Source organism: Crocuta crocuta, unplaced genomic scaffold (assembly GCF_008692635.1).
Source record: "Crocuta crocuta isolate KB4526 unplaced genomic scaffold, BGI_CrCroc_1.0 scaffold698, whole genome shotgun sequence".
Classification (NCBI taxonomy): Eukaryota; Metazoa; Chordata; class Mammalia; order Carnivora; family Hyaenidae; genus Crocuta; species Crocuta crocuta.
The window spans coordinates 574,079-598,391 of NW_027530855.1; the positions used below are offsets into that span (position 1 = coordinate 574,079).

General features: G+C 43.9%; 1 protein-coding gene across 2 annotated transcripts in view; it reads right to left on the reverse strand.

Annotated features, from left to right (window-relative positions):
* Positions 1-7,263: 7,263 nt before the first annotated feature.
* The window catches only part of TACC1 (transforming acidic coiled-coil containing protein 1), a 59,290-nt gene continuing 42,240 nt past the window's right edge, over positions 7,264-24,313 (reverse strand). For both annotated transcript variants that reach the window (XM_077769479.1, XM_077769478.1), the window contains exons 7-14: positions 21,578-21,703; positions 19,806-19,882; positions 18,671-18,714; positions 17,133-17,293; positions 16,205-16,311; positions 13,101-13,221; positions 11,963-12,055; positions 7,264-7,626 (exon numbers count right to left, since the gene is read on the reverse strand). In XM_077769479.1, the coding sequence (XP_077625605.1) occupies positions 11,987-12,055; positions 13,101-13,221; positions 16,205-16,311; positions 17,133-17,293; positions 18,671-18,714; positions 19,806-19,882; positions 21,578-21,703 (705 nt within the window). In that variant the 3' untranslated portion in view covers positions 7,264-7,626; positions 11,963-11,986. The remainder of the gene's footprint in view (positions 7,627-11,962; positions 12,056-13,100; positions 13,222-16,204; positions 16,312-17,132; positions 17,294-18,670; positions 18,715-19,805; positions 19,883-21,577; positions 21,704-24,313) is intronic.

A 24,313-nucleotide genomic window follows, 5' to 3' on the forward strand; every position in this document is an offset into this window, starting at 1 on the left:
GGGCTGTTGTTTTTTTTTTTATTTTGTAAAGGAGTAGATGTTAATATCGTAGACTCTACGGGTCGGTCTCTGTCACACCTCCTCCACAACTCTGCTGCTGTGACGTGAAAGCGCCACAGACATTACCTAAACAAATGAATGTGGCTGTGCTACAATCAAACTTTATCCACAGACACTGAAATTTGAATTTAATAGAATTTTCACATGACATGAAATATTCTTCTTCTGATTTTTTTGACCGTTTAGAAACGTAAAAAGCATTCTTAGCTTGAGGGCCATACAAAAGCAGTCAGGGGGCCAGGTTTGGCCTTGGGCCATTGTTTGCGGACCGCTGGATTAGACAACAGGTACATGAAGGGCAAGAATTATGCCTTATTCATATCACCTTTAATCTGGTCCTTCTCATGTAATAGATGTCCAAAAAATGTTGAATTAAGTAGCAAATGGTTAAAGGCAAAAGGGAGACATTTTAGGAGAGTAACTTGCTAAATCGTTTCAGAAATATTCAATCTGTAGTGATGACAAGCTGATGGCTGGCTTGGCCAAGCCTGTCTTGTGGGTGGGGTGGCAGTGACTAGTCCCAACTGCACCAACCAAGTCCTTTATCATAATCAGTCTTAACTGAAATCTTAAGTGACGCCAATGGTTTTATACCCTGCCTGTAAACTGCCTTAAATCTTTCTTTAGAACAAAATAGAAATAGAAACGTCTAAATAATATCTACTGATCAAAAAAAATGGGACCAGAATCACATCACAGGATGCCTTCTCCAGAGAAGCTAGAAAAACTGTCAGATGATCTTACACGGGCAGTGGTCAATTCCATAGACCAGAATTAGGAATTTTCCAGAATTAGGAAAATGGCAGATCGGGGGCCCAAAGCACAGATAGGCCCAGAGTTTGATCCACCTACAGAACTGAAATGGACCCAGCTGGAATCTACGCATGCTGCCTGGTTTGCCTCCCAGTGCACACGCCTTCCTCCCCCTCACTCATATCATCTCCCACACAGAACAAAAGCATTTGCCTCCAGCCAAGTGAACCCTGTCCTCCCTGAAGACCATGAGTCCATGAACACCGAGGTACTAAAGGTACACACACATAGGCACAGCTCTATTTCTGTTTATGATTTGATCTCCTCTAGGGCTCAGGCAAATGTTAATTTGGATGGTGGACTTTCAAACGAGAATTCCATAAAAAGCATTTTTCAATGCAGAACTGTGACCAAATGAATTAAGAGAAGTGCTGTGTCAGGAGAACAGATCTGCAATAGGAAGGAAATCTGAACAGAAATTGGAAAAGAGCTCAAGTTTAAACGGCACATTTAAAGTGTTAGTATCCCTACACATATACGCAGTTTTAAAAAAGAACACAGAGTCACAGAGCGAGTCTGAACTCCTGGTATCTTACAGGTGAGAAAAGGGGTCCGCGACATTGCAGCGACTGTCAGAGCCCCAGCACGGAGGCCAGGTCTGACACCCAGCTCTCTTCTCAACCAGATTCGGGTGCTTTGCAAAGAAGATGCAAGGAAGAAAAGGAAAGTGGCCTTTCTTTCATCTATGGCAAATCATCATACATCAATTCGTGGCTTTAAAAAATGTATTAAAGTAATATATCTTATTGGAAAAGAGGGGGCCCACGATGCTACCACTCAGCTATAACCACAGGAGTGCTTGTTTCTAAGACGGGGTGAAGAGCTCATAGTGCCTCCTCGTCCCTTTGTGGAACATACCACAAAAATCCAATAATGCTTGAAAAAAGAAGGGGGAAGCCCTGGGGAAGAAAAGGGAGAAAGAAATGGATAAAGAAAAAAAAAGAAAGAAAGAAAGAAAGAAAGAAGGAAGGAAGGAAGGAAAGAAAGAAAGAAAGAAAGAAAGAAAGAAAGAAAAGAAAGAAGGAAGGAAGGAAAGAAAGAAAGAAAGAAAAAGAAAGAAAGAAAGAGAAAGAAAGAAAGAAAGGAAAGAAAAGAAAGAAAGAAACGAACAAAGCTTCCCCCATCAGCACCTACCCAGGACTTGGCACATAGTAAATGCTCAGTAAATACTCAGACCCTCTTGGAACAGTGGGATAAGAAATAGGGAAGGGTAGAAGCAGAGAGCTAACCACACGAGAAGGAAGAAAAGTCTAGAGAATCCTTGCAACTTGCCTGTGAATCTAAAATTATTCCAAACTGGGTTTAAAATGTCTAGAGAAGCTGGTGGTTATTTCAATAAATATTCCAGCCGATCCATTATTTCACCAGACCTCTGGAATTCTCTGATTTCCACCTGTGACATTGTGCTGAGACTTCTTGGTTTTTTCTTTAGGTCTCTTTCACTAACGCAGACTCCCAGATTCAACTTCCAATTTTATCACACTTCTAAAAAATCCTGTGGTAACCTCATTAGTCAGTCACTTATTCGCTTAGGTGCAATTAGGATGCTTGTGTTATTTACTTGAAGAATGGTGTTCAAGGTAACAGAAAATCACCCAAATCTGATTAAGATTTTAGTAACTTACTACGTATGCACACATTTATAATTTAGAATTAGGGTGCCTGGGTGGCTCAGTCAGTCAAGTGACTCAGGTCATGATCTCATGGTTCCTGAGTTCAAGCCCAGCAGCCGGCTCTCTGCTGACAGCTCAGAGCCTGGAGCCTGCTTGGGATTCTGTATATCTCTCTCTCTCTCTCTCCCACTCCCCTCCCCTCTCTCTCTCTCAAAAATAAACATTTAAAAAAATTTTAAGTATAATTTAGAATTGAACTGTGCAAATGGAGTTTAGGATAAGAACTTGTAATCAGGGAGAGGTCTTGTTTCTAACAGAAGAGGTTGCGTTTTTTAGGATGTGAGTCAGGTTAGCTTTTAGTACTGGTAGCAAAACAGAAATGGAGCTTTGAACCTAAGGAGCCCGCCCTCTGCTGCCACAGAGGAGGGAGCGTTCAGGATGGTGGGGATCGGGGAAAGGAGAGAATTTTGCTTTCATTCTTTTTCAAAATCGATTTTACTTTTTAGAGCACTTTTGAGCTCGCAGGCTTTTATTCTTTATATGCTCTCCCCCAACTTCCTCTTTTCTTTCCCTCTCAACTGAGCATTAGGAAGGAATTTTTATTATGTCCTCTTTTCTGAACGCAGCTTTGTGTTCCTGTTCTAAAGTTTTGATTTCAAGTTACTATAAACCATGGCTGTTGGTTACTAAGTGTTCTAACCCCGTAGCTTGCTTTTAAGAGATGGACATTGCAACTTATAAGCTCTTTTTGGCTCCCGCAAAACACATGACTGATTCCACAGCCCCCTTCCCCATAACCTGCAGTTAGTTAGTGGCTTTCAAAATTCCAAGTTGTCTTTGTTTTTTGTTTTGTTTCAACTTTTCAGACCGTCTAACTCATTTAAAATCGCAACCTAGTACACACACGTATGTGTAGGTGAAATTCAAGTTCCACAGCTTGGGGCTTCCCTTCACTGTTAATTCTTACAGCGAGCATTCTTTTCTGGCTTCTATTTCACATCCTCCCAAATGGGTTTTGACTCGCAGTTTGAGTGGAGCCCCCCAGTGACCATTCACACACATTTGCACTCGAAGCTGCTGCAGGAAATATATTTCAGACCTCTTGTTTTATGCCGAAAGCTGGTAATGTTAAAAGATCAATTGAAGGGGCGAAAGAAAAAAAGTATCTGGAAAAACCAGAACTTCATAAATGACAAATTACAGTCAACACCACCCTTTTCGGAGGAATCTCGGGCACGTTCTTCACTGCACAACACCTCGACAACTCTAAGATTTTAGTAAAATATGGTGATTTTTGTCTGAATGCACCAAATTAGCCAACGGCGCTGTCATTTTTGAGGTCTGGGACAAAAAATTCCTGTTTATAGAGTGTCTTACGGTTGAATACTTGTGATTATGAGTGTGCACATCTTGAGAACTCAACACATTTTGGCAATGGACTTTATTTCCAGAAAGGCATGACGATCCGGGCTGGCCGTCTCCGCGGGGTGCGCAAACGAACGCCTGAGTGTGTGGGCATAGTGCCCGGGGACTGTTCAGCATGGGTCCGCTTGAGTCATGGGCGTGTTGGGGACAGGGGCTGTAACGACACTCTTGGGAGAGGCTTGGAGGATAAAGGCTGACTTCATCCTGCGGACAAAACCGAGGCCTAGATTGGAGCAGGTGGCCCGAGAAAATGAGCACAAACCTGGATGTTGGCTTGGGGCTTGGGCCCAGGCCTTTTCCCTTCCTGGGTGGCGTGGGGCTGGCGCTTACCTCTCTGAACGCTGCGGCCATAGTGGACGCTGCAAACAGCCCCTGGGACCCACCACCTTGTGGCAAGTCCCCTATTGTCAGTACATCTGAAGATAGGCCTTTCTAGAATGGTTTTGAAAGGGAAACCGGGAGCCCTTTTGCCTTACAGTCAGCACTCTGGGCAGACCTGTGAAATCAGAAATCAGAGGAAGGGACCTTCTAGCATTCTCAGTCCACAAGAAGGGGTTGAGGCCTGACTAAACGCAGCTGACAAAAGCTGGGACTAGGACCCGGGGCTCCGTCTCCCGTGCCAAGCTCTTTCTGCAAAGCCAGGAAGCCAAAGGTAGACCTGGAGTTTTGTTCTCCCTTAACTGCGCCATTCCGATATGGGAACTGATGATGCATCCCTGAGGTTTCCTGGTCTTACATGCCTTAACTGTGGGGACGCTCTGCAACGGCTTCTCTGATTTCCACTGAAATACTCCCACTGGGGATGAGGAAGGAGCGAGAAAATTCGTTGGCTGAATAAAAAAATCATCCTCTGCCTTCTTGAAGGGTATGTTCCAAACTGTCCCTCAACATGGAGTTGGCTTTAAGGAGGATGGGATTTGAGATCAGAGACCTGGGTTCTATGCCGGCTCCACCTTTCAGTTAACCCCTTCATGGTGTTTTTCAACCTCATTTTCCCCATCAGTTAAAAAAAAAAAATTCCACCCGCATGGAATTGTTGATGTGATGTATTTGTAAAGGCACCTATCTGGTGTACAGAGGACTCAAATGTCATTTACCTTTTCCTTTAAATTAGCTAAAAAGTGAAGTTATGTTAACTGAATTATATCTTTGGTCTGTTCTTGCATAGTATATATTCCCATGAGACCTACATATTCTGGTGAAGGAAAACTAGATCAGAGATCTGTGATTTCACAGCAAGTACAGGTGTGTGCATGTGGGGAGGGGGGGCTTAGAACAGTCTGTGGCACAAACAGGGCCTCCCATTTCCATTTAACTGCTCAATCACCCTAACTCTGGGATGTGTCTTCAGCAAATCCTCCACACTTCCGCTTCCTATTAATCTCTAATAAAAGAACAAAGTTAGGGAACGCTGAAGTTTCTGAAGCTCTGTTAGACATGTCTCCTAGCAAAATCAGTTGGCTCTAAGGGAGAGTCTCCATTTGAAACTTTCAATTCCAAGCGTTAGGTGATGATAATCACTACCCCTTAAGGACCCAAGGGCCAGGCACTACGCATCCATTCCTGCAGAGCCCTCACCTCCACTTGGGGAGGTGGGAACTATTATCCCTAGTTGGGAAAACTGACGCTCAGGCAGGTGACATCACAGAGACGCTGGATCTAAAGCCAGTCTGAGCCAAGCGTTGGTCTACATGGCCTGGTGCTCTACTCGATTTGTGTGTCCTTCCCAATACATGGTCTCTCCTCCCAGACTCATTCAGCACTGGGCCCTTGCCACAGCACATAATAACAGTTCCAAGCCCTCCTGTCCTGTTTTGGGGGGTTAGATTTATCTGTAAGCGCCACTGTGTCCCCATCCTCAGGCACAATAACTTGGATAAAATAACCTACAAATCACAACCGGGCAAAGAAGTGTAGGCTAGGAATGGCCTTCTGCTGGGAAAGAAGCTGTAATTAGCGTTCTCACTTACATTTCAATTACATTTCAGTCAAACGTGAAAACAACTTCTCTTCTGCTAACCAGCCTTGGAAACCTGGCATGGTTCACTGTGAACTCTGTAGAGGCAGGAAGTATTTATTTGATAAATGAACAAATGCATGCAGAAAAAAAGGCATTCTGTTTGGTCCTCAAATGCCTACAAACTTAGAAAATGCCTACATTATCCAAACATGAGAGGTCTTGGATTTGAAGAGCTTGAAAAGGACGAAGTGACCATTCTGTTGCCCGCTTTGAGTGCTGCACAATCTTGGCCACATTTCTCCCCAGGCCTCAGTTTCTATCAGTGCAGAAGGCCTTGAGTTGTTGACTGTTTTTTCACACTTTGACCACCAGCCGTAGCAAGAAATGAGTTTTTCATCATGCCCTAGTCCAAACACACTTCTCCCTAAAACAGCTTTCATGAAACACTGCTTATCCCTGTGTGATACCTGACTTCCTGTCATGGGTTCTCTTACAAAACAAGGGCTGCCACTAACTAAAATGATCCCATGATCCCCTATTCGCAAAAGTGTGAAAAACACTTTTGGTCTCATATTGTCTAAGAATAAAATTCTGTGATAGTAGAAAGGTACTTTCCATCTTCTCAAGAATTCTTAGAAGATGAGATTTCTCCTGTCGTCAGCGCTTAGTGAAAGGCTGTGTCCCCTCCTGCTGGTTCAGGAGCACACGAGTGAGAGACCTTCCTTTTAGGACGGAACTTTCTAGGCTGTGATGTGTTACGATGCGGCCAGCGGTAAGAAAGCGAAAGTGCTCTGACCCTCCTCAGGGGTTCCCCACCAGGTCGTGAAGTGGAGCCCTGAGCAGCCTTTTCATGGACCTTTTCCTACAATCAAACTCATGAAATGTCCTGCCCTGTCCCCTAACCCTGTAAGCAGAAAGTCAGTCTAGCCGGGACTGAAAACGTTTTTCCTGGTGTTAACCCAGAAGAAACCTAAATCGCCCACTATTTTCTGTGGGCCCTCCTGCAATGTTTGCACAGTTCTGGCTTTATCCTGTGTCCTCCGAGGAGCCAGAGAGCCGGAGCTGACTTAGGTTCGTAGGGCTTGAAAAATGCCAGGGCCGACAGGCAGTCTCTAAGCAAAACCAAGCAGCACTCAATTAAAAACTTTGTTTGCACAGATGCGAAGGCATGGAAATTTATGCGGCAAGGTCTGAATTCCGAAATTTGTTTGTTTTAATTACGCACCCAACCAAATACATAAAATTTCACGAAAATGAGTGTAGTGAAAATGTCATCGTCTCTATTTTTAGACTGAAATACGGCGTTCTCAAAAAAGCGAGGCTGACAAAAATTTTCACACTCGGGGAGAAGATGACTTATAACCAGGGGAGCAACATTCACACACCCAGCTCTAACAGTGGTAAACAGTTTTTATTCAGGCAATGAAACATGGAAAAAATATATTAGTAATCATTATAATCATTTCATTTGTGTGAGTATAACTTTTACAAATATTTACCTGACATATAAAAGGGGAAGTACTGTGCATATAAAACTTATGTAGATGATTATTCCACACGACACGATCCTGACAGCGGTAGTCAGTGGAGTGTTCACGCCTCCTGACGAGAGGTTCCTCACACACTTCCCGGCACCCGCGGGGACGCAGCGGAAGCAGATGGGCAGCTGACGTTTACTTGTTGGCACGTGAGTACAAATGGGCATCTACTGGCAAACACGCTTGCTGATGGCGACACCGACAAGCTGACTGCTACCTGTGAGGTTTAAAAGGAACGCCTGGGTCCTGTCCACTGGTGTGAGAGGGGGCTGGGCAGAGGCTGTGGGTGTGGCTGGGAACTTGCAGGCTGCCCTGTATCCGGACGGAGGGTGGGGTCTGGGGTTCAAATGTTCACACGTCCACGTGGAAGTTCTTCACAGAGCCTCGGTTTAACAATGTGACTGGGGCAGACTTTTGTGTATTTCAGATACCACTAAAAGGCAGAGGGGGACAAAGTGACACCTTCAGGGCTCTAGAGTGAAGAACGGATACAGGGAAGGTTCAAGCCACACTTCAGCTCTGTGCCTGGCCGCCTCCAGATGGGTTAAAGCGTTATTCAGACTGCCACAGGCCGGCGTCACGTGCGCCGTCTCCATATTAGAACTATAACCAGGATCTATATATCTATGTATCTATAGGTAACAGCTGTAACCATATTATAGTTAATAAAGTCATTCCTTAGGAATCTTGTTTGTCCAAATCTAACTGCATGCTAAGAGGCACAGAAATGGGATTGCATTTGGACGAAGAACTACGGAAAGTGCAATCTTTAGTCTCCAGAATGCTAGCTCTGGGCACGAGGGAGTGGGTCTTCCCTGGAAGTGCTGCCGTTTACAGTATCTTCCGGAGGAGACCCTCAGAGAGAAGTTGCCTAGTGTATCAGTCCTTTTTTACGTTTACTATGCGGGAGACTCAAGGTTTGAGAGACACCCTGCTTTTCCAAAACCACTGGAATCTGGAGGCCAGTCAAACCTTTTTGGACAGAAGTCTCCTCGCAATACTACTTTATTAAAATCTTTAAAGAAGATGACTTCTTAGACCTTTGGCTTGGCATTCTGGGATTCCCAGACTACATTTACTCTTCAATAAGCAAAGAATAATCTATCTTTTAAAATCTTCAGAATATATACATCTTTACTTTAAAATCCTTTGCCTGAAACATTTAATCTTTCAACATCTAGTTTCTCTCTTCCCGACAAGAGGCTAAAGTAAGAAACCCAAGTCCGAGAGCAAGCTCGTACGGTCACACCACGACGACAGGGACGGCAGTCACGCACAGGTCAGGACGTGGCTGCCAGTCGGAGTGAAGAACCACAGGAAATTAAAAGGGAGCATCAGAGCTTTTATCCACTAAAAAAGGATGTGCGGAATCACCTCCAACCACAGCACACAAGACTTACGGACGCTTGCTCTTTAAAACTCCATTCTGAGCCAGGAGAGCCACCAATGGGCCTCCTGTTACCTTTATTTAAAACGAGCGCTTTGGTCTGGCTGCTCAGTCAGCCCAGGAACGTTCGGGGCACTTTATGGTCCCCGTTTATAAACAGTGCTGATTCGGGGCTGTCTCATAAATATCTAAGGATCTGTGTGAGTATCGCACACGGTGTGGGACAGGTAGAAAGGGTGACTGGCTGCACAGAGAATTCAACTTGAGCTAGTCTCCAAGACATACCACGAATCTCTCCTTGGATTCCATATCATTCTGGAAGGCCGCCAGATCCTCAGAGGTTTTCACCATCATGTGCTTCTGCACTTCCTAATTTGGGGTGGGTCTGAAGAAGCTAGAAACCACGTGAGAAAACTGGGCTTCTCAGTATTTCCAGAACAACTTTTACAGAACAAAAGGTTTGGGCAGGTCACTGCCTTCCAGGAGCTTCTCCAAATAAAGTAAATCTCAGGAAGTCTGACTCTGACTAGCCAACCAAGTGACAAACTGTTCAGTCTGTCTTACACTAAATCTCGCCGTTAAAACACTCTTAGATGAAGACCATCTATCCACATTTTGCCAGAATCAAGAACTTAAGAAATGGCTCTGGGTCCACAGTCTCAACAAAGTCGATCACCTACTGCTCCCAAAGCTATCTGGGACCGCGGCTTCCCTTCACTTCTGCTTCCCACTCTGCTGACAGAATTTACTACTTCCTACCCCACAAGTAATGGCCCTCACATGCTTTGAAGCAAAGCTGTAGGCTAAACTCTTACTCTCCAAAATTTTGAAAGTTTTTGTTTGTTTGTTTTGCTTTTGCTTATTTTTTCAAGAGAAACAAACATAACTTCTTTCTGCCCTGGATATTCTCTTGATTTGCCAGTTAAACAAGCTCCATTTTTATTCTTGTCAGAGAATATCCATCTATTAGATGAGGAGGAAGGACACGCCCTTGTACTGCCTGTGGTCGAGAGGCCAGAGGCCCACGTTCCTCGACCAGGGCCCTTCGTAATCCTTGTGCAGCAACTTCATTTGCTGGGGTTTCTTCCCACCAGCACGCTAGGGAAGGATTGTCGTCACCTTGGTTTTAACACACAGCTACTTTTTTAATATACACACGAAGCCTGAATGGAGGACCGTGGATTTAGAATGGAGACCACTATAAGCCTTCCGTGCTTAAAACAGATCAATATAAAACAAACAAAACATAGATATCTCACCAAAACACAGCAGCAGAAAGGCTGAGCAACGTTTCTTCCTGCAAAACGCACAGTTAATTCCCCTCGGGGCGGAGGGCCGGCAACAGAAACCAGCTCCAGCAACTGGAGACACATGCAGTCCACGGGCACTCTGACTGCGTGCAGCGACCACGCAGGACTGTGGCAGCTGCTTTCAGAGCCAACATGATTGTCAGGTCACTTCTCCAACCACAGATCATTTCTGCTGTTCTTTTTTTGTACAAAATATTAAGACAATAGGCTTTAAAATACAGCCTAAGCACCAATTACGATAAATGCATATCGGTAAGACATGACTTCTAGCTTCAAAGGACACTACTGACCTCCCTGGGGCTGAAGATTGCACCCCTGTGAACAGTACACGGCTACAGGAAAAAAAACCCATGTTTACAGATCTACAGAGGTTCTCCACGAGGCACAATTCATTGCAGAAGCTGGATCATGCAAGAGTTTTACAAGAAAGGTACGAAAACTTACTTGTACGGAATAGAGTGCATATCACCGTGAAGAGGGTGTAAGATTAAGACAACGGGAGTGCTTTAAAACACTGCATGGATTTGGTTTTGTCTACCACACGGAGGGGAGTTTACTGGCATTACATGGAAAATTTCCATCTTGGGGTTAAAGGCCCCCACCCTGTGACTCCTCACGCAGGACGAGCGTGAGGAGTTTGGCTTTGAGGGCGGCTCTGCTCCTGCACTCCTCTGCTCTGGGACTCGGCGCTCTTTGTTCGACAATATTCCAAATGCGCTGATTTTTGGAGCGGTTCACATGATTTTTTTTATGGCCCATTTTGTTAAAAATTCTACCATCTAAGTTTGAAAGGAATTTTTTGCCTTAATAAAGTTTTTGAAGAACGACACGTCACACTTGTAAAAACACTGCTTCTTCACCTTCTAACTGCTACCACGGCCACAGTTACCTTTTTACTAAAGGAGATCACCTAAGCCTTTTACAAGCAGATTTTCATTGCATATTTCAAATAGCAAGATGATAAATAAAGAGTAAATGGTGATTTTGTAGCAACAAACAGAAGCAGAGGAGACTGAACTGCTCTGGGACCGACTTGCCGCACCCCGGTTTTGAGGGAGTCCTGCCTGCCAGGGCCGCTCGGCATGCGGTCTGAGGACTGACCCCAAGGGGACCACACCTGTCAAGGCCGAGGAGGGTCTCAATACAGGACAATGAAACACTGTGGCAAAAAGTCTCCCCCAGATGTAAAACCTGAGTCTGGGGTCTTCACACCTTCCATTCCCTAAATTCTGAGCCACATTTCTACTTCAAGATAGGGGTATACACTTAGGGAAGTATGGTCTTCTGTGGAGAAGCTCTTAGTTGACTATACTTCAGAGAAAAAACAGCAGCAAATAGAAACGTGCACGCGCGTGTGTATAAACGGGTACTCAGAGTCCTTTCTGTTTACAAACCAGAAGTTAACAATAGGCCAAATAATTTCTCCCAAATAAAACCACTAATGTTGAACACTAAATTTAAAAGATGGAATAAACCGGTCACCAAAAAACTCAGGTGGTGGACAGAGATGAGCCCAAATAGTAGGCACAAAATCCCAAATTTAACGTGTTTGGAAAAGGAAAGAGGACTTTTAAACGGACTGAAGACTGAGAAATCATGACCCCAAACGTAGCAGCCCGTCTGACCGGACCCGTCAGTGGATGGTAGCCCGACACCGCTCCTTCTGGGCCTGTGCGATGCTCCAGGGGTACTTCCAGGGCTGTTGTGTCAGCAGCAAAGCGGGACAGGCAGCAGTAGGCATGTGCTTTTTTTAAGTTTTTTGTTGTTGTTGTTGTTGTTTTTTCTCTGCAAAGGGGCAATTTTTCCTGGATAAGGCAAGATAATTGTGGTTAAGAGAGAAGCAGCCAAATGCAGACCTGCTGAGCTAACGAGGGGGAGACTCAGTCGGTCTTTCCCAGCTTCGCAATCAGCTCATCGCAGATTTTCGTTAGTTCTTCGATTTCTTGGTTCTGAAAGACAAATGACATGGTGGTTCAGGCCACTCTGCATCCTGAGATCCAGGTCATTCACCCAAGTGGTCCCGAGACTGGCCACTCTCTGCCTAGACATCCTGACTCAGTGGTTCGTAACTTTTCTATGTCACCCTTTAAAGAAAGGGAATCTTGTCCCCTGAAAAATGTTCCTGTGTCCATAAAGTCATGCTTCAGTTGAGTAGGGCATGAGAGTGACCATGGGCCCTCTGCAGCTTGTCCCTGAACATCTCAGTTCCCAAATTCTCTCACTATCACGAGAATGACCTGTGATACTTGTTAAAAACACAGGTATTCTGGAATCTGAGTATCCCAGAGACCACTGTCTAGGGGTTAGCAGGCCTCGAGATAGAATCCCTTCCCCTAGTGAAGGGATGCCACCGGTGCGAGCACATAGCTGGGGACACACAAAGCAAACCACTAAAGGCACACACAAAAATGAAATCTAAGAATCACTGGGTAGCAAGAAATAGGGGCCTGATTTCTATTTACCTACAGCAGAATTTCTCAACCGCGGCACCACTGGCATTTTGGGCCGGGTCAGTCTTTGTTGCAGGGACTGTCCTGTGCATGGTTAGATGTTTAGTAGCACTTCTGGCTTCTACCCACGAGACGCCAATAGCGTCTCCCAGTCGTGACAACTAAATGCACCTCCAGATGTTGCCAAGGTCCCTGGGAGGGCAAAGCTGCAATCAAGGGGGAAGATGGCTTCATATATTACATAAAAACCAAAAAGAAAGAAAAAAAAAGGTAGCCTCGGAGCCTAAGAAGCGTCTGGTCCCCTGAACTGGTTAATGCAATTTCCTCTCTGCGTCTGCCTGGGGATGGTTCCCACTCAGAGGCTTGGGAGTTCACGGTCTGCCTTGTTTGTGTCCACCTGAGTCACTTCCCAGAGCAGCTGGATCCAAGTGCCCAGGAAAAAACATGACACTTCTCTTTCATCCCAATCCATGACAAGCTAGCCATGGCCACAGAGGAAAACCACGTGTCTCGCAGGTCGTCAGCCCACGTCCCCTCTGTGTACCTTCTGCTGAAGGGCTCTTTCCAAGGACTCCACCTTCATCTGCTCCTTCCGGAGTCCAGCATGGAGAGCCGCGCTCTCGGCCTTCGCTTTTGTTCGAACCTGAGCAATCTCTTCATTGGCTCTGTTTGTGGTGTTTTGTTTGTGGAGTAAAGGGACAAAAAGCACATGGTTAGTTCAAGGTCACAGCTAAGGAGTCAAGACACTAACTGCTGACATCTGTGAGATGAAGAATAACAGTGCAGACTTCGTGATAAAACTGGTGACCCAGATCATTCCATTTAAATTTATAAAACTTCAGTGGATACACAACTGCTAACGAAATTTCCAAGGTGCAAAGCAGCGGTAGAATTAATCTCATAGGCCACTTCAAAATTCCTATGTCACTAGAAAATGGAATCATGTGACACTTTCTACAGCAATCTTGGATTTTTTTTTTTAACCCAATACAATAGCAGGCAGGGTCATCTGTGGGATTATCACAGCTAAAGAGTCAGGATGCTAACCACTGGCACCTAGGAAGCTAGAACTAAAAGTGACTTCATTAATGAGATACAAAAGAAAATTCTAAAACTATAAATGTCAATTGATAAATGACCAATTAATTGATGAAAGGAGGCTAAAAGCTCATTAGTAGTCAGAGGCATGCAAATTTAAATGATAAACTTTAGAACTTTATCAGATTGGCAAATATGAACCAAAACGATCTTAGCCCATTATGGCCGAGATGTAAGGAAACAGGCTTACAAGCTGATGGGGGAAGTGAAAGCTGGCACCGTCTTCGTGGAGGGCGATAGACAGGGTTGTAAAGATCAGGATTTAAAATGCATACACCTGGGGCCCCTGGGGGCTCAGTCAGTTGAGCATCCAATTCCTGCTTTTGGCTCAGGTCATGATCTCACAGTTTGTGAGTTTGAGACCCACACTGGGGTCAGCACTGAGAGTGTAGAGCCTGTTTGGGATTCTCTCTCTCCTTCCCTCTCTCTCTCAAAATAAATAAATGTTTTTAAAATAAACAAATAAAATAAAATGCATACATCTTCTGACCTAGCAACTCTGTTAAGTAACCTTAAGTATCCATGGCAATACTTCCAGTTTGTACAATGACTGTGCACAAGGATGTTCACTGCAGCAGTGTTTACAACTGAAAAGCTGCGAAACTATCTAAGTGCCCATCAGTAAAGGGATGGAATAGTCCTATAACCTAATACAAATAATTAGACTGAGCTATGTGTTTGACATCAAGAAGGGCCATGATATAGAATATTAAGGNAAAGGTGTCAAGAAAAAACTGGAAGGATACACAACAAAATTTTTTCTTTTTTCTGAGAGAGCATCCACACATACACCAGCCGAGGAGGGGGGCAGAAGGAGAGAGAATCTTTCATTTATTTGAGAGAGACAGAAACAGCCAAGCGGAAAAGGGGCAGAGAGAGAGGGAGACAGAGAATTCTAAGCAGGCTCCGTGATGCCAGCACAGAGCCTGACATGAAGCTTGAACCCACAAACCATGAGATCATGACCTGAAATGCAAACCAAGAGTCAGACACCTAAGCAATTGAGCCACCTAATGCCCCGAGGGAGTGAGAATCTTAAGCAGGCTCCTGATATGGGGCTCAATCCCACAACCATGGGACCATGACCTGAGCCAAAATCAAGAGTCAGATGCTCAACCAACTGAGTCACCCAGGTGCCCCTGTTAATAAACCTTTAATAGTAGTACCTCTGGGGGTGGGGATGAGACAGGGGAACTTAAAACGTTTTATAAATATGAAGAGAGACAGAAAAACGTACAAGTATTACTTTTTAGTTAAAAAATAAAGTTGGACGCATTCTTCAGACCGTTCCCCAGGATAAATTCCAAACATGTTGGATTTAAGGATTAAAAATAAAGCCATAAAAGTACTAGAATGAAAACATGGGAGAATATTTTATATACAGCGCAGAGAAGATCTTTGTTACCATGACAGAAGATCCTGAAGCCCTAAAACAAAGGACTGATAAATTTCACTACATAAAAACAAATTTCTGCATATCAAAAAACACTAGAGGCCAAAAGACAAACTAGGAAAATTATACAGGACTCCTATCACAAATGGCCGGCATCCTTAGTACATAAATATAATAACGTATTTATAATGTATAATATATAAACTGACAATAGAAAACCAGGCAAAGAAGAGTCATTCAAGGCAAAGAAAGCGTATGTACAGACAGCTGCTAAAATAGGTTCAATTTTGTAAGATAAACGCAATCAAAACTACATTGAATAAAATAAATGCTCTGTTTGCTTGTCAAAAAAAGAAAACTCTAACCGAAATACCATCTTTTATCTATTGGGTTTACAGAAAACCAAAAATCTGATCCATGGGCAAAGCTGTAGGGAGAAGAGATGTTCGCACACCTAGTGCAGGGATAAACTGACGAACGTCAGGTGAGGGCAATTTGACAATGGTTATTGTAATTACAAAGGATTCTTTGGCCCAGCAATCCTTCTTCTAGCATATAGATAACTCACATGTGCACCAAATGAGAACCATACCAGGTCACCTTCCGCAGCAGCACTGTGTACAGTACCCCGAGTGCCTAGGAGGAGGGGGCTGGTTAAATACATGACATTTCAACACTGGAACTACCGTATGGAGGCTAAGAAAAACACGGACCCCCTTCATGGATTGACATGGAAAGGTCTCCAAAATATAGCACTAAATGAACAATGCAAAGTATGGTGTTATCTCCATAAAAAAGAAGGTTCTCATCACATTAAAAAAAAGGTGATCCTGTGGTGTGATGGAGCTGTTCTCTGGGACAGGGGAGAAGGGAAAAAGTCTGTCTGCAGGGATGGAAGAAAGCAAACAAGTGATGACCTGGGGTGAGGAAAGCAGGGGAGCCAGGGACACGGGAAAGGGTGGGAGAGAGATCCTGTAGATCTTTCTATGCTTTTTAATGTTTAATGTGAAGATACTACCTATTCAAAAAATTAATAAAACACACACACACGCACCAATGCAAGCTAGGGTTGCAAAACAACCTTGGGTGGTTTTTTGGCCTTTCTCAATCTCCCCACAACATCACGAAACATGAAACATCTTATTGTGAGCTCTCACTTGTCTAGTTTTTCCTCCGCGTGGATTTTCAGGGCCTGATATCGCTGTTCCTCTTGTTTAACTCTGGCTAAATAATCCTGAGCACACTTTTTCAAGGCTTCTTCATTCTGTTCCAAAATGACAATTAAAAACAACAATAACAACCTTGTCATTTCATTTTTCTTCAACTAGTGACATCCCATGTATCAGCATTTTCATTTAAAAAAAAAATGAGAAAACCTCACTACTTCAGATGCCTTTAAATTCTACTCTTTAACGGCACAATAAGTCTTACGGAAGAAATTCTAGATACTTTCTTCATGTATACATTTTCAAAACACAGTAAGGGTCAGTGACACTGATAAACCTGGTTTAGGGAGACCATCCTTCAAAAGTGAATGGGATTCTGAGTCTCCCTGTAGGGAAACTAGCCAGTCTCATTTTTGTTTTACTATGGAAACAAAAAGAATGTTCACTGCTATAAATGGGTCTTATTGATGATGTGCAACTAAGTTGAACCAATATGCCCACTTACCATCTAAATCTGAAACATTATACTTATTTTCTTCTAGAATATGTAGCCTGAATTTTTCAATGCTAAATTTACCTTTTACTAATATTAAATTGGGGAATTATCAAAAACAATTTCTAGAATTCTCCTTTGGTCTGAAGATTCGACACTTCTACTCCATACCACAGTCTGGCTGTAGCCTGACCCAGGAGAGGAATGACCAAGACATGCTACCCGGTGGGCCAGACGCCTGAACGGCCACAGAAAGAAAAAAGGGGAAAGAAAATCTCCACCTTCACCGGAACAGAAGATATAAGACCAATGATATATGGGCCCCGAAATCTTTAGAAGGCTACCCACACCTCTGGCATATATGTTTAAAAATTCATTACCAAGGAAACACACTACTACGGAGACAAAAGGAAAAGGACATGCTACCTTCTTGAACCCTTCCAGAACACCCTTCAGGTTCTCGTATCTCCTGAAGAGATCAGAAAGGGACCTTTCCACAGAATTAAGGTCGGCCAGGGCCTGCTCCTTCTCCATGGTCAGCTGCTGGAAGCTTTTCTGAGAGGTCATATTTGTCCTCTGTTCATCCTCTGTGAACCACAATCAAAAGTAATGGCATATTCACTCAACAGATAGTTAGCGGCTGCCCTCTTGGTGGGGGGGCGGGGGGGGCCAGCAGCAGACATAGCAGTGTTCCTCTCAAGGACTTGCGTCAGTGGGAGAGACAGCTGCTGATGAGCGATGAGGGAAAAACAAAGCAGAGCAAAAGGGGTCAGGGTTCCATTTCATATAGAGTGAGTGACCCCTCTCAGAGGAAAGATTTGACAGGGACCCAAAATGGCTGAAGGATGGAGGGAGCCATGCAGCTACCCAGGAGGAGAATATTCTAGCAGAGGAATAGTGTTGGCAAAGGTCCTATACTGGGAAGGCAGGAGGTGATGTGGACCATAAAATGTATTATTTTAGTACTTACAAAGTGCTTTAAGTAGAGAAAGACTCAGGCAGTCAATCCTGATGATATTGGCTACCAAGTTATTCCAAATTCAGTGCAAGAGAACCAACCACTGTCGTTTTGTAAAAGGTACCAGTGGTTCTAAGAGGGAAATATGACTTGCAGCAGAGTTAAGGACACAGTGCCAAAACAAAGACCCCACCTGGGGGCACAAATGATGTGACCAGGCCATCAAGGCTCTGGGGGCCAGGTAGAGGGCTGTTCACACAATCCAAACATTTGCTGGGCTCTAAAATGAACCTGACAACAGCTGATCTTCATTATTTGTGGATTGTGAATTCATCCACTTGCTAAAATTTATTTGCAACCCCAAAATCAATACTTGTGGCACATTCCTGGTCACGTGCAGAGTGGCAAAAGATTTGAGTCACCTGACACGCACATTCCCAGCTGAGGCTGATCAGGGCGACACTCTGCCTTCTTGTTTCCTACTGCAAACAAGTGTCCTTTTCAGTCTACTCTAGTACCATGATATTTTTTTGCATTTTTGTGCTTTCTGTTGGCAGTTTTTGCTGTTTAAAATGGCCCCTGGGTGGGGGGCTGAAGTGCCGTCTAGTGCTTCTAAGGCTGTAAAGTGCCTTATGAAGAAAATGCCTTCATCCTACAATCTTCATTCAGGCATGAACAACAGCACTGGGGCCAGGAGTTCAATGGTAATGAGTCAACGTTAAATGAGATGTCTTTAAACAGACAAAAACGTAAGACAAGGTTACGTACTGACAAAAATGTTGTGACCAGAGGCCCGCAGCAACCTCACCCTGTACTTTCCCTAAAGCAACGGTTCAGCATTCAGTATTCGGCATTTACTGTGTTTGTGGCAACCCTGTAGAACACAACCACTGCCAACAGTGAGCATCATCTGGATCTAGGTGACAGACAAACGCGGGCTTGTGTTCGGATCTGAAAACCATCCATGAAACCTACGGCTCACACCAGAAAAAAAAAAAGTCCTTACCAATCATTTGGGCAATGGTCTTTTCATATTCAGCCACAATTTTCCTTGAAAAAAAAAAAATTATCAGAAGAGATTTTGCAATAGACATTGCAGAAATGCTGCCCCCAAACAATTAAACGCGCTAACAAATGAACATTTGAACAAAGAAATATTTGAACGATGTTCAAGTGAACAAATCTACACCTCTGTCCTCTCCAATTTAGTCATAAACTTTATTTTACCATCCTAGCTCCAAAAGCATTTCAGTTTTTCAAAGACTTTAAAGACCACCCTGTCATGTTGACCTTTCTTTTCAGGGAAGTGCCATCAAGTTTCCCTGACCCCGCCGACCCTGTCCAGGGACGGGCAGTCTTCCCTGTGTGCTTCCCTGCAGCCACTGGCAGTGCCCATCACTGCGACCCTGCATCCAAGTCCTCTATCGTGGCTACCGTAAACTCCCTAGGGGCAGGGGCCGTCCCTTCCTCCCCACCACACCTGGCACGGGACCTCACACCCAGGAAATGGCCAAAACACAAGTAATACAAGAGCAATAAGTTAGAGGGGGCATATTTAAAATAAGTCTTAATCATTCGAGTGCTGACTGTACAAATGCATAAATTATGCTTTTTTCTTCTTTGATCCTATCTTCAGTTATATCACAGCCTCTAACTCTCCATTCTAGGGAATGAGCAGCAAAGATAAAAAAGATTTGAATGTGAGGTCAATCAATTTTGTTTCCTGTTAATATGCTTTTTATAACCTACGTGATGGTTATGAAAGTTGAAGCCATCATGCATAATTAATTTGAGAAAAGTATTACGGATTATAATGCCTCCAGAATCGAATGTCAATAAATCTTACTCTTTAGTTGAACTGGGTATTTTTGCACAAATTGATGTCTTTTCAAAAGACAAGAATCATGTGGGTTCTGCTTACTTCTCAGCATCCCACAAGAAGCTACTGTATGTGAATAACTGGTCAGCAATCCTCATGGAAAGATGCTGTCACAGTCACAAATTAAGGTGCAAATATCAATGCCCCCAAGTTCTCAACAGTAGGTTCTGTGATAAGCAAATACTTTCATCACTTCATTTATATGAAATCTAATAATAATGCATAAGGGTCTCCAATCCCTCCCCCAAACTTCCAGTCTAACCTCATCTCCAACACTTCTTGTCGGGTTTCTTCATATTTTTTCTTCCATTCATTTGCTTCGATTTCCTTAGTGATTATCTAAATTATAATAAAGATAGAGCTTATTTTACCTACTGAATCTATTACAGTTTGAATTTAAGATTGGAAACTGAAAACGACACACAACCAGGTGCATCCCAAGACGTTCGAGCCGCAGGAGGAATATAAAGCCTCAACATCTGTGTATAATGCTCACAAGCATCTGGAAAAATGTCCTCTCTGCCACACAGGATGGCAGAAATGGAGCCACCAAGGTAGAAGTGAACAGAACATCCCCTGGGGAAGATTCCAAGTGATAATCACAATATCTGTGAATTTTACCCGGGCCCAGGGTCTGGCTCTCAGCTCTGCAGGGCCAGAACCGTAACAGGGACAGGACTCCAAAAGAGCCACCTGCCTGGCAGAGACACATCTTAACCAAAGCACTAATTTTACTTAGGATAAGAAAAATGAGAGCATTAGCAGGACCAGCACATTCTCTTCCTCTGGACATCTCTGCTTGATAAGAATGGACTCACAACTTGGGGCTCAGAAGTTCAAATCCTCTAGCCAGATGTACCGATTCACCAGATGCACCCATTCGCCGTAGGCAGGATCTTGCTTGTCAGAGTGGAACCCAACTCCCCATTTGGTGTGCTCTTGCTAACTGGGAAGAAATACTCTAAACTCATTACCTCAAACTCTGTGTGCCTGGGCAGAGCTTATAAGGGCATCACTGCCCTCCTTTTACTATACTTCTCTAGGCTGCTCTCTATTTGGTACATTCTTTATTTTGGTGCCTTTAATCAGGATCTCAAGAACCCTGCAGCCAGCCCATCTGCCTGAGGTGATGAGGCACATTCTTATTCTGTTCCACTAGGGCATCACCGCATCGTTTCACTCTCAGGAGGAAGATGAGGTCATTTTTCTCATTGACAAGACTTTGGGGAGGCCTCCTTACCATTGCTCCCGAGTTCTGACAACGGGACCAGCTGACATCCCTCATTATCAACTTAATGCTATTTTCTGAAGCTTTAAAAGACCTTGATATCAATGGTTCTTAACTACTCTCATTATTATGAAAACAAAATTGCTACACGAAGGGAATTCCCTTCTTTAAAAAAAAAAAAGTGGAATCATCAAGAGATGCACAACCAAACCCAAAAAATACAGCCTTGAAACACAATGGGACAGAAAGAGTGGTAACTGGGGAACAGTACCACCAGGTAACCCTGGGTAACAGTACCACTGGGTAACAGCATCTTTCATATTTTTCAGACTACCCAGGAAAGGCCTAGCAGTAATCTATTTGAACAGAGGCTGTTCAAGAGACACAGCAGATGGATTTAAGAATTGAACTGTTTAGTTAAAGAAGGGATGAAAGAAACAATTTTATATTATTGCAAGTCTAGAATTTAACAAATTTTTAAGCATGAACATACATCTTCTGTTAAAGGAAGGCACTGATTCAGTTACAAATGTGGGTAGAGTTGGCAGAATTCGCTATTTAAAAACTTCAAGGCTGAAAGATAAAGAAGTGTTGTCAGCTTTGTTCCCAGGAAACCAGGATGTGAGGACTCCAGCACCAAGGCAGAGTTTTACAGGGAGCCCTTTATATGAGCTCAACAAGCTGCAGGAAATAGGAACTTCCAGCCGGGGATGACTCAGGCCGCACAGAGATGGAATCTACCTGCTGGCACACGGGCTTGACAAAGACACGGGGGTGATAAGTGGACAGAACACGACGGCCTTTACCTCTTCTCTTATGAGGGTGAGCACGGCTGTTTTATCAGATTCGCTGAGGCAGATGCCATCCAAGGGGCTCTCCCCGCCACAGGCCACAGACACGGGGGCCTTCTCCACAGAAGACTCCAACAGTCCCTAAGGGGGGAAGAAGTTACATTTAATGTGTTCAGCCTTCAGCTTCTTAACCCCAAATATCCTTCAAGAGTTTCCTCATTAGCAAAAAAATTACAATCTTTAAAAACATGTTTGAAGAAAAAAAAAAACAGGGCAGGGGAAACTTAAAAAAAAAAAAAAAAGTCAGGGGTACCTGGGTGGTTGGTTAAGAGTCCGACTTTGGCTCAGGTCATGATCTCACGGTTCATGGGTTCAAGCCCCACGTCGGGCTCTGTGCTGACAGCTAGCTCAGAGCCTGGGGCCTGTTTCAGAGTCTGTATCTCCCTCTCTCTCTGACCCTTCCCTGCTCACGCTGTGTCTTTCTTTCTCAGAAATAAATTTAAAAAACATTAAAAATAATTTCAAAAAGATCAAATCTCGTTAAAGTAGTTATTTAAAGGAAAAACTGGGGGCGCCTGGGTGGCTCAGTCAGTTGAGTGTCCGATTTTGGTTCAGCTCATGATCTCACAGTTCATGGGTTTGAGCTCCATGTCGAGCTCTGTGCTGACAGCTCAGAGCCTGCAGTCTGCTTCGGATTCTGTATCTCCCTCTCTCTCTACCCCTCTTCCAGTCTCTCTCTCTCTCAAAATTAAATATTAAAAAAATGTTTTTAAATAAAGAAAAAAACTGAATATGGGGTGGGGGGGGGGCATGGGTTTCCATTTAACAGAGAGCCTAGTGAAGTTTTCTTATCCAAAAAGGAGAAACTCTTATGATAATCAGTGACCAGTGACCAGTCACCAATGATCACATGCACCAAAGAGTGTCTTTATATAAAGTGGAAAATATCTCATTTTTTCAGGGGGTTTCTGGTTTGGGGGGATGATGTGTTCCATGTAACTTTTCCAAAAAAAGGTATCAACTCTTTAACATAGTGATATTCTGTGTACCACTTTAGCCACTTTGGGTAGAAATGTTTCCAAATTGGACTACTAAGTTTGAAGCCTAAGGAAGTAGAAATGGCAAACACATCGTGGACTCCCCCCCAGAATGAGTCAGGGTCATCAGGAACTGCAGCTGCTCTGCAGTGGCGTCCAGGCCCTGCCCGGGTGGGGTGTCAGGTGTACAGCACTAATGGTCCCTGTACAAAGTGGCTGTGTGTAAAGTCAAGGTCTGTGCCTGTGCTTTCATTTTTTTGCTTCTTCCTTGCTATTAAGTTTCCAGTTCCCTTCTGATGTGACCAACTTATGCTTTTATCAGACACTCAGGTTCCAGAAAGCCGCAGTGGTTAGTATTTTTTCACAAGAACATGGACGTCTTCCTATTATCCTTCCTAAAAGGCATTTTGGGGGCTATTTCATCCCACCATATGTAAGTAAACTTTTTTGTGTAAATAGGAAAAAAGCCGATCTAATGACATGACATTCAAAATGCCAGCCCAAGTGATCTGGCAATAATCTTAACAATCCTAAGTATCTGTATAATCAATCAGGTGGTTAGTGATCATAATCAATCAGTTCTCTGGTATCTTGTTTGAACCAAGACTGAACACAAAGTCCAAAGTCAACTTAGACCAGTGGTTTTTAAACTTTTCATGGTCATTATAACTTGCTCTTTCTCTAAAAAATGTTCAAAAACACACACACCATTTTCACATTTAGCTTCACAAAGAAGGGCCTGACACAGAAAGCCCTGGTTGAGGCCACAGAAAAGGGAAATGGAAAAACCACAAGCTGGCAGTGCTCACTTCAAGCAGCCTTTGGGGGAAGGTGCCCACCATGTTGACAGGAGTCTGAGGTCCCCCTAGAAACACTATCTTGGGGTAGATCTATCACTAGGAGCCAGAAGCACCTGTGGTGGGCAGTCTCAAAAATGGCGCCCAATGACCCCTATCCTCCTGGTACTAATCCTCTCGTGTAATCTCTCCTGGGGTACAGGCTGGCCCTGGTGACTTTTTTTTTTTTTTAATTTTTTAAATGTTTTTATTTATTTCTGAGAGAGACCGACAGACAGCATGAGCAGGGGAGGGTCGTAGAGAGAGGGAGACACAGAATCTGAAACAGGCTCCAGGCTCTGAGCTGTCAGCACAGAGCCCAACGCAGGACTCGAACCTACAAACCATGAGATCATGACCTGAGCCGAAGTGGGACGTTCACCCGACTGAGCCACCCAGGTGCCCCAGGTGACTCACTTCTAAAGAGACTCTGGTAAAAGGCATGGGATATCACTTTTGATATTAGTTTACAAAAAGACTCTGGCTTCTGCACTGCGAGAAACTCTCTATGGAGAAGCCCACGTGGCAAGGAATCAAGGTCTCTGCCAACAGCTAGTGAGGACCTGAGACGTGCCAACAGCTACGTGAGTGAGCTTGGAAATGCATCCACCCCTGATTGACCCTATAGATGGCCACAGCTCTGGTCAATACATAGATCACAGCCTGTGAGAGGTCAGAGGCACCCAGAAAAGCTGTTCCAGGATTCCAGAGCCAGAAATGATAAGTGTTTCTTGTGGATAATGAATAAACCTCTGGACATCTGAGTCATCCCATTAACTTCCTGTGCCCTGCTTCTTCTCAAGAGACTTTCTCATAATCTTGCTTCCTGTGTAACTTGCCTAGAGGGAGAACACCCTAGGTCAAGCTGACACACTTAG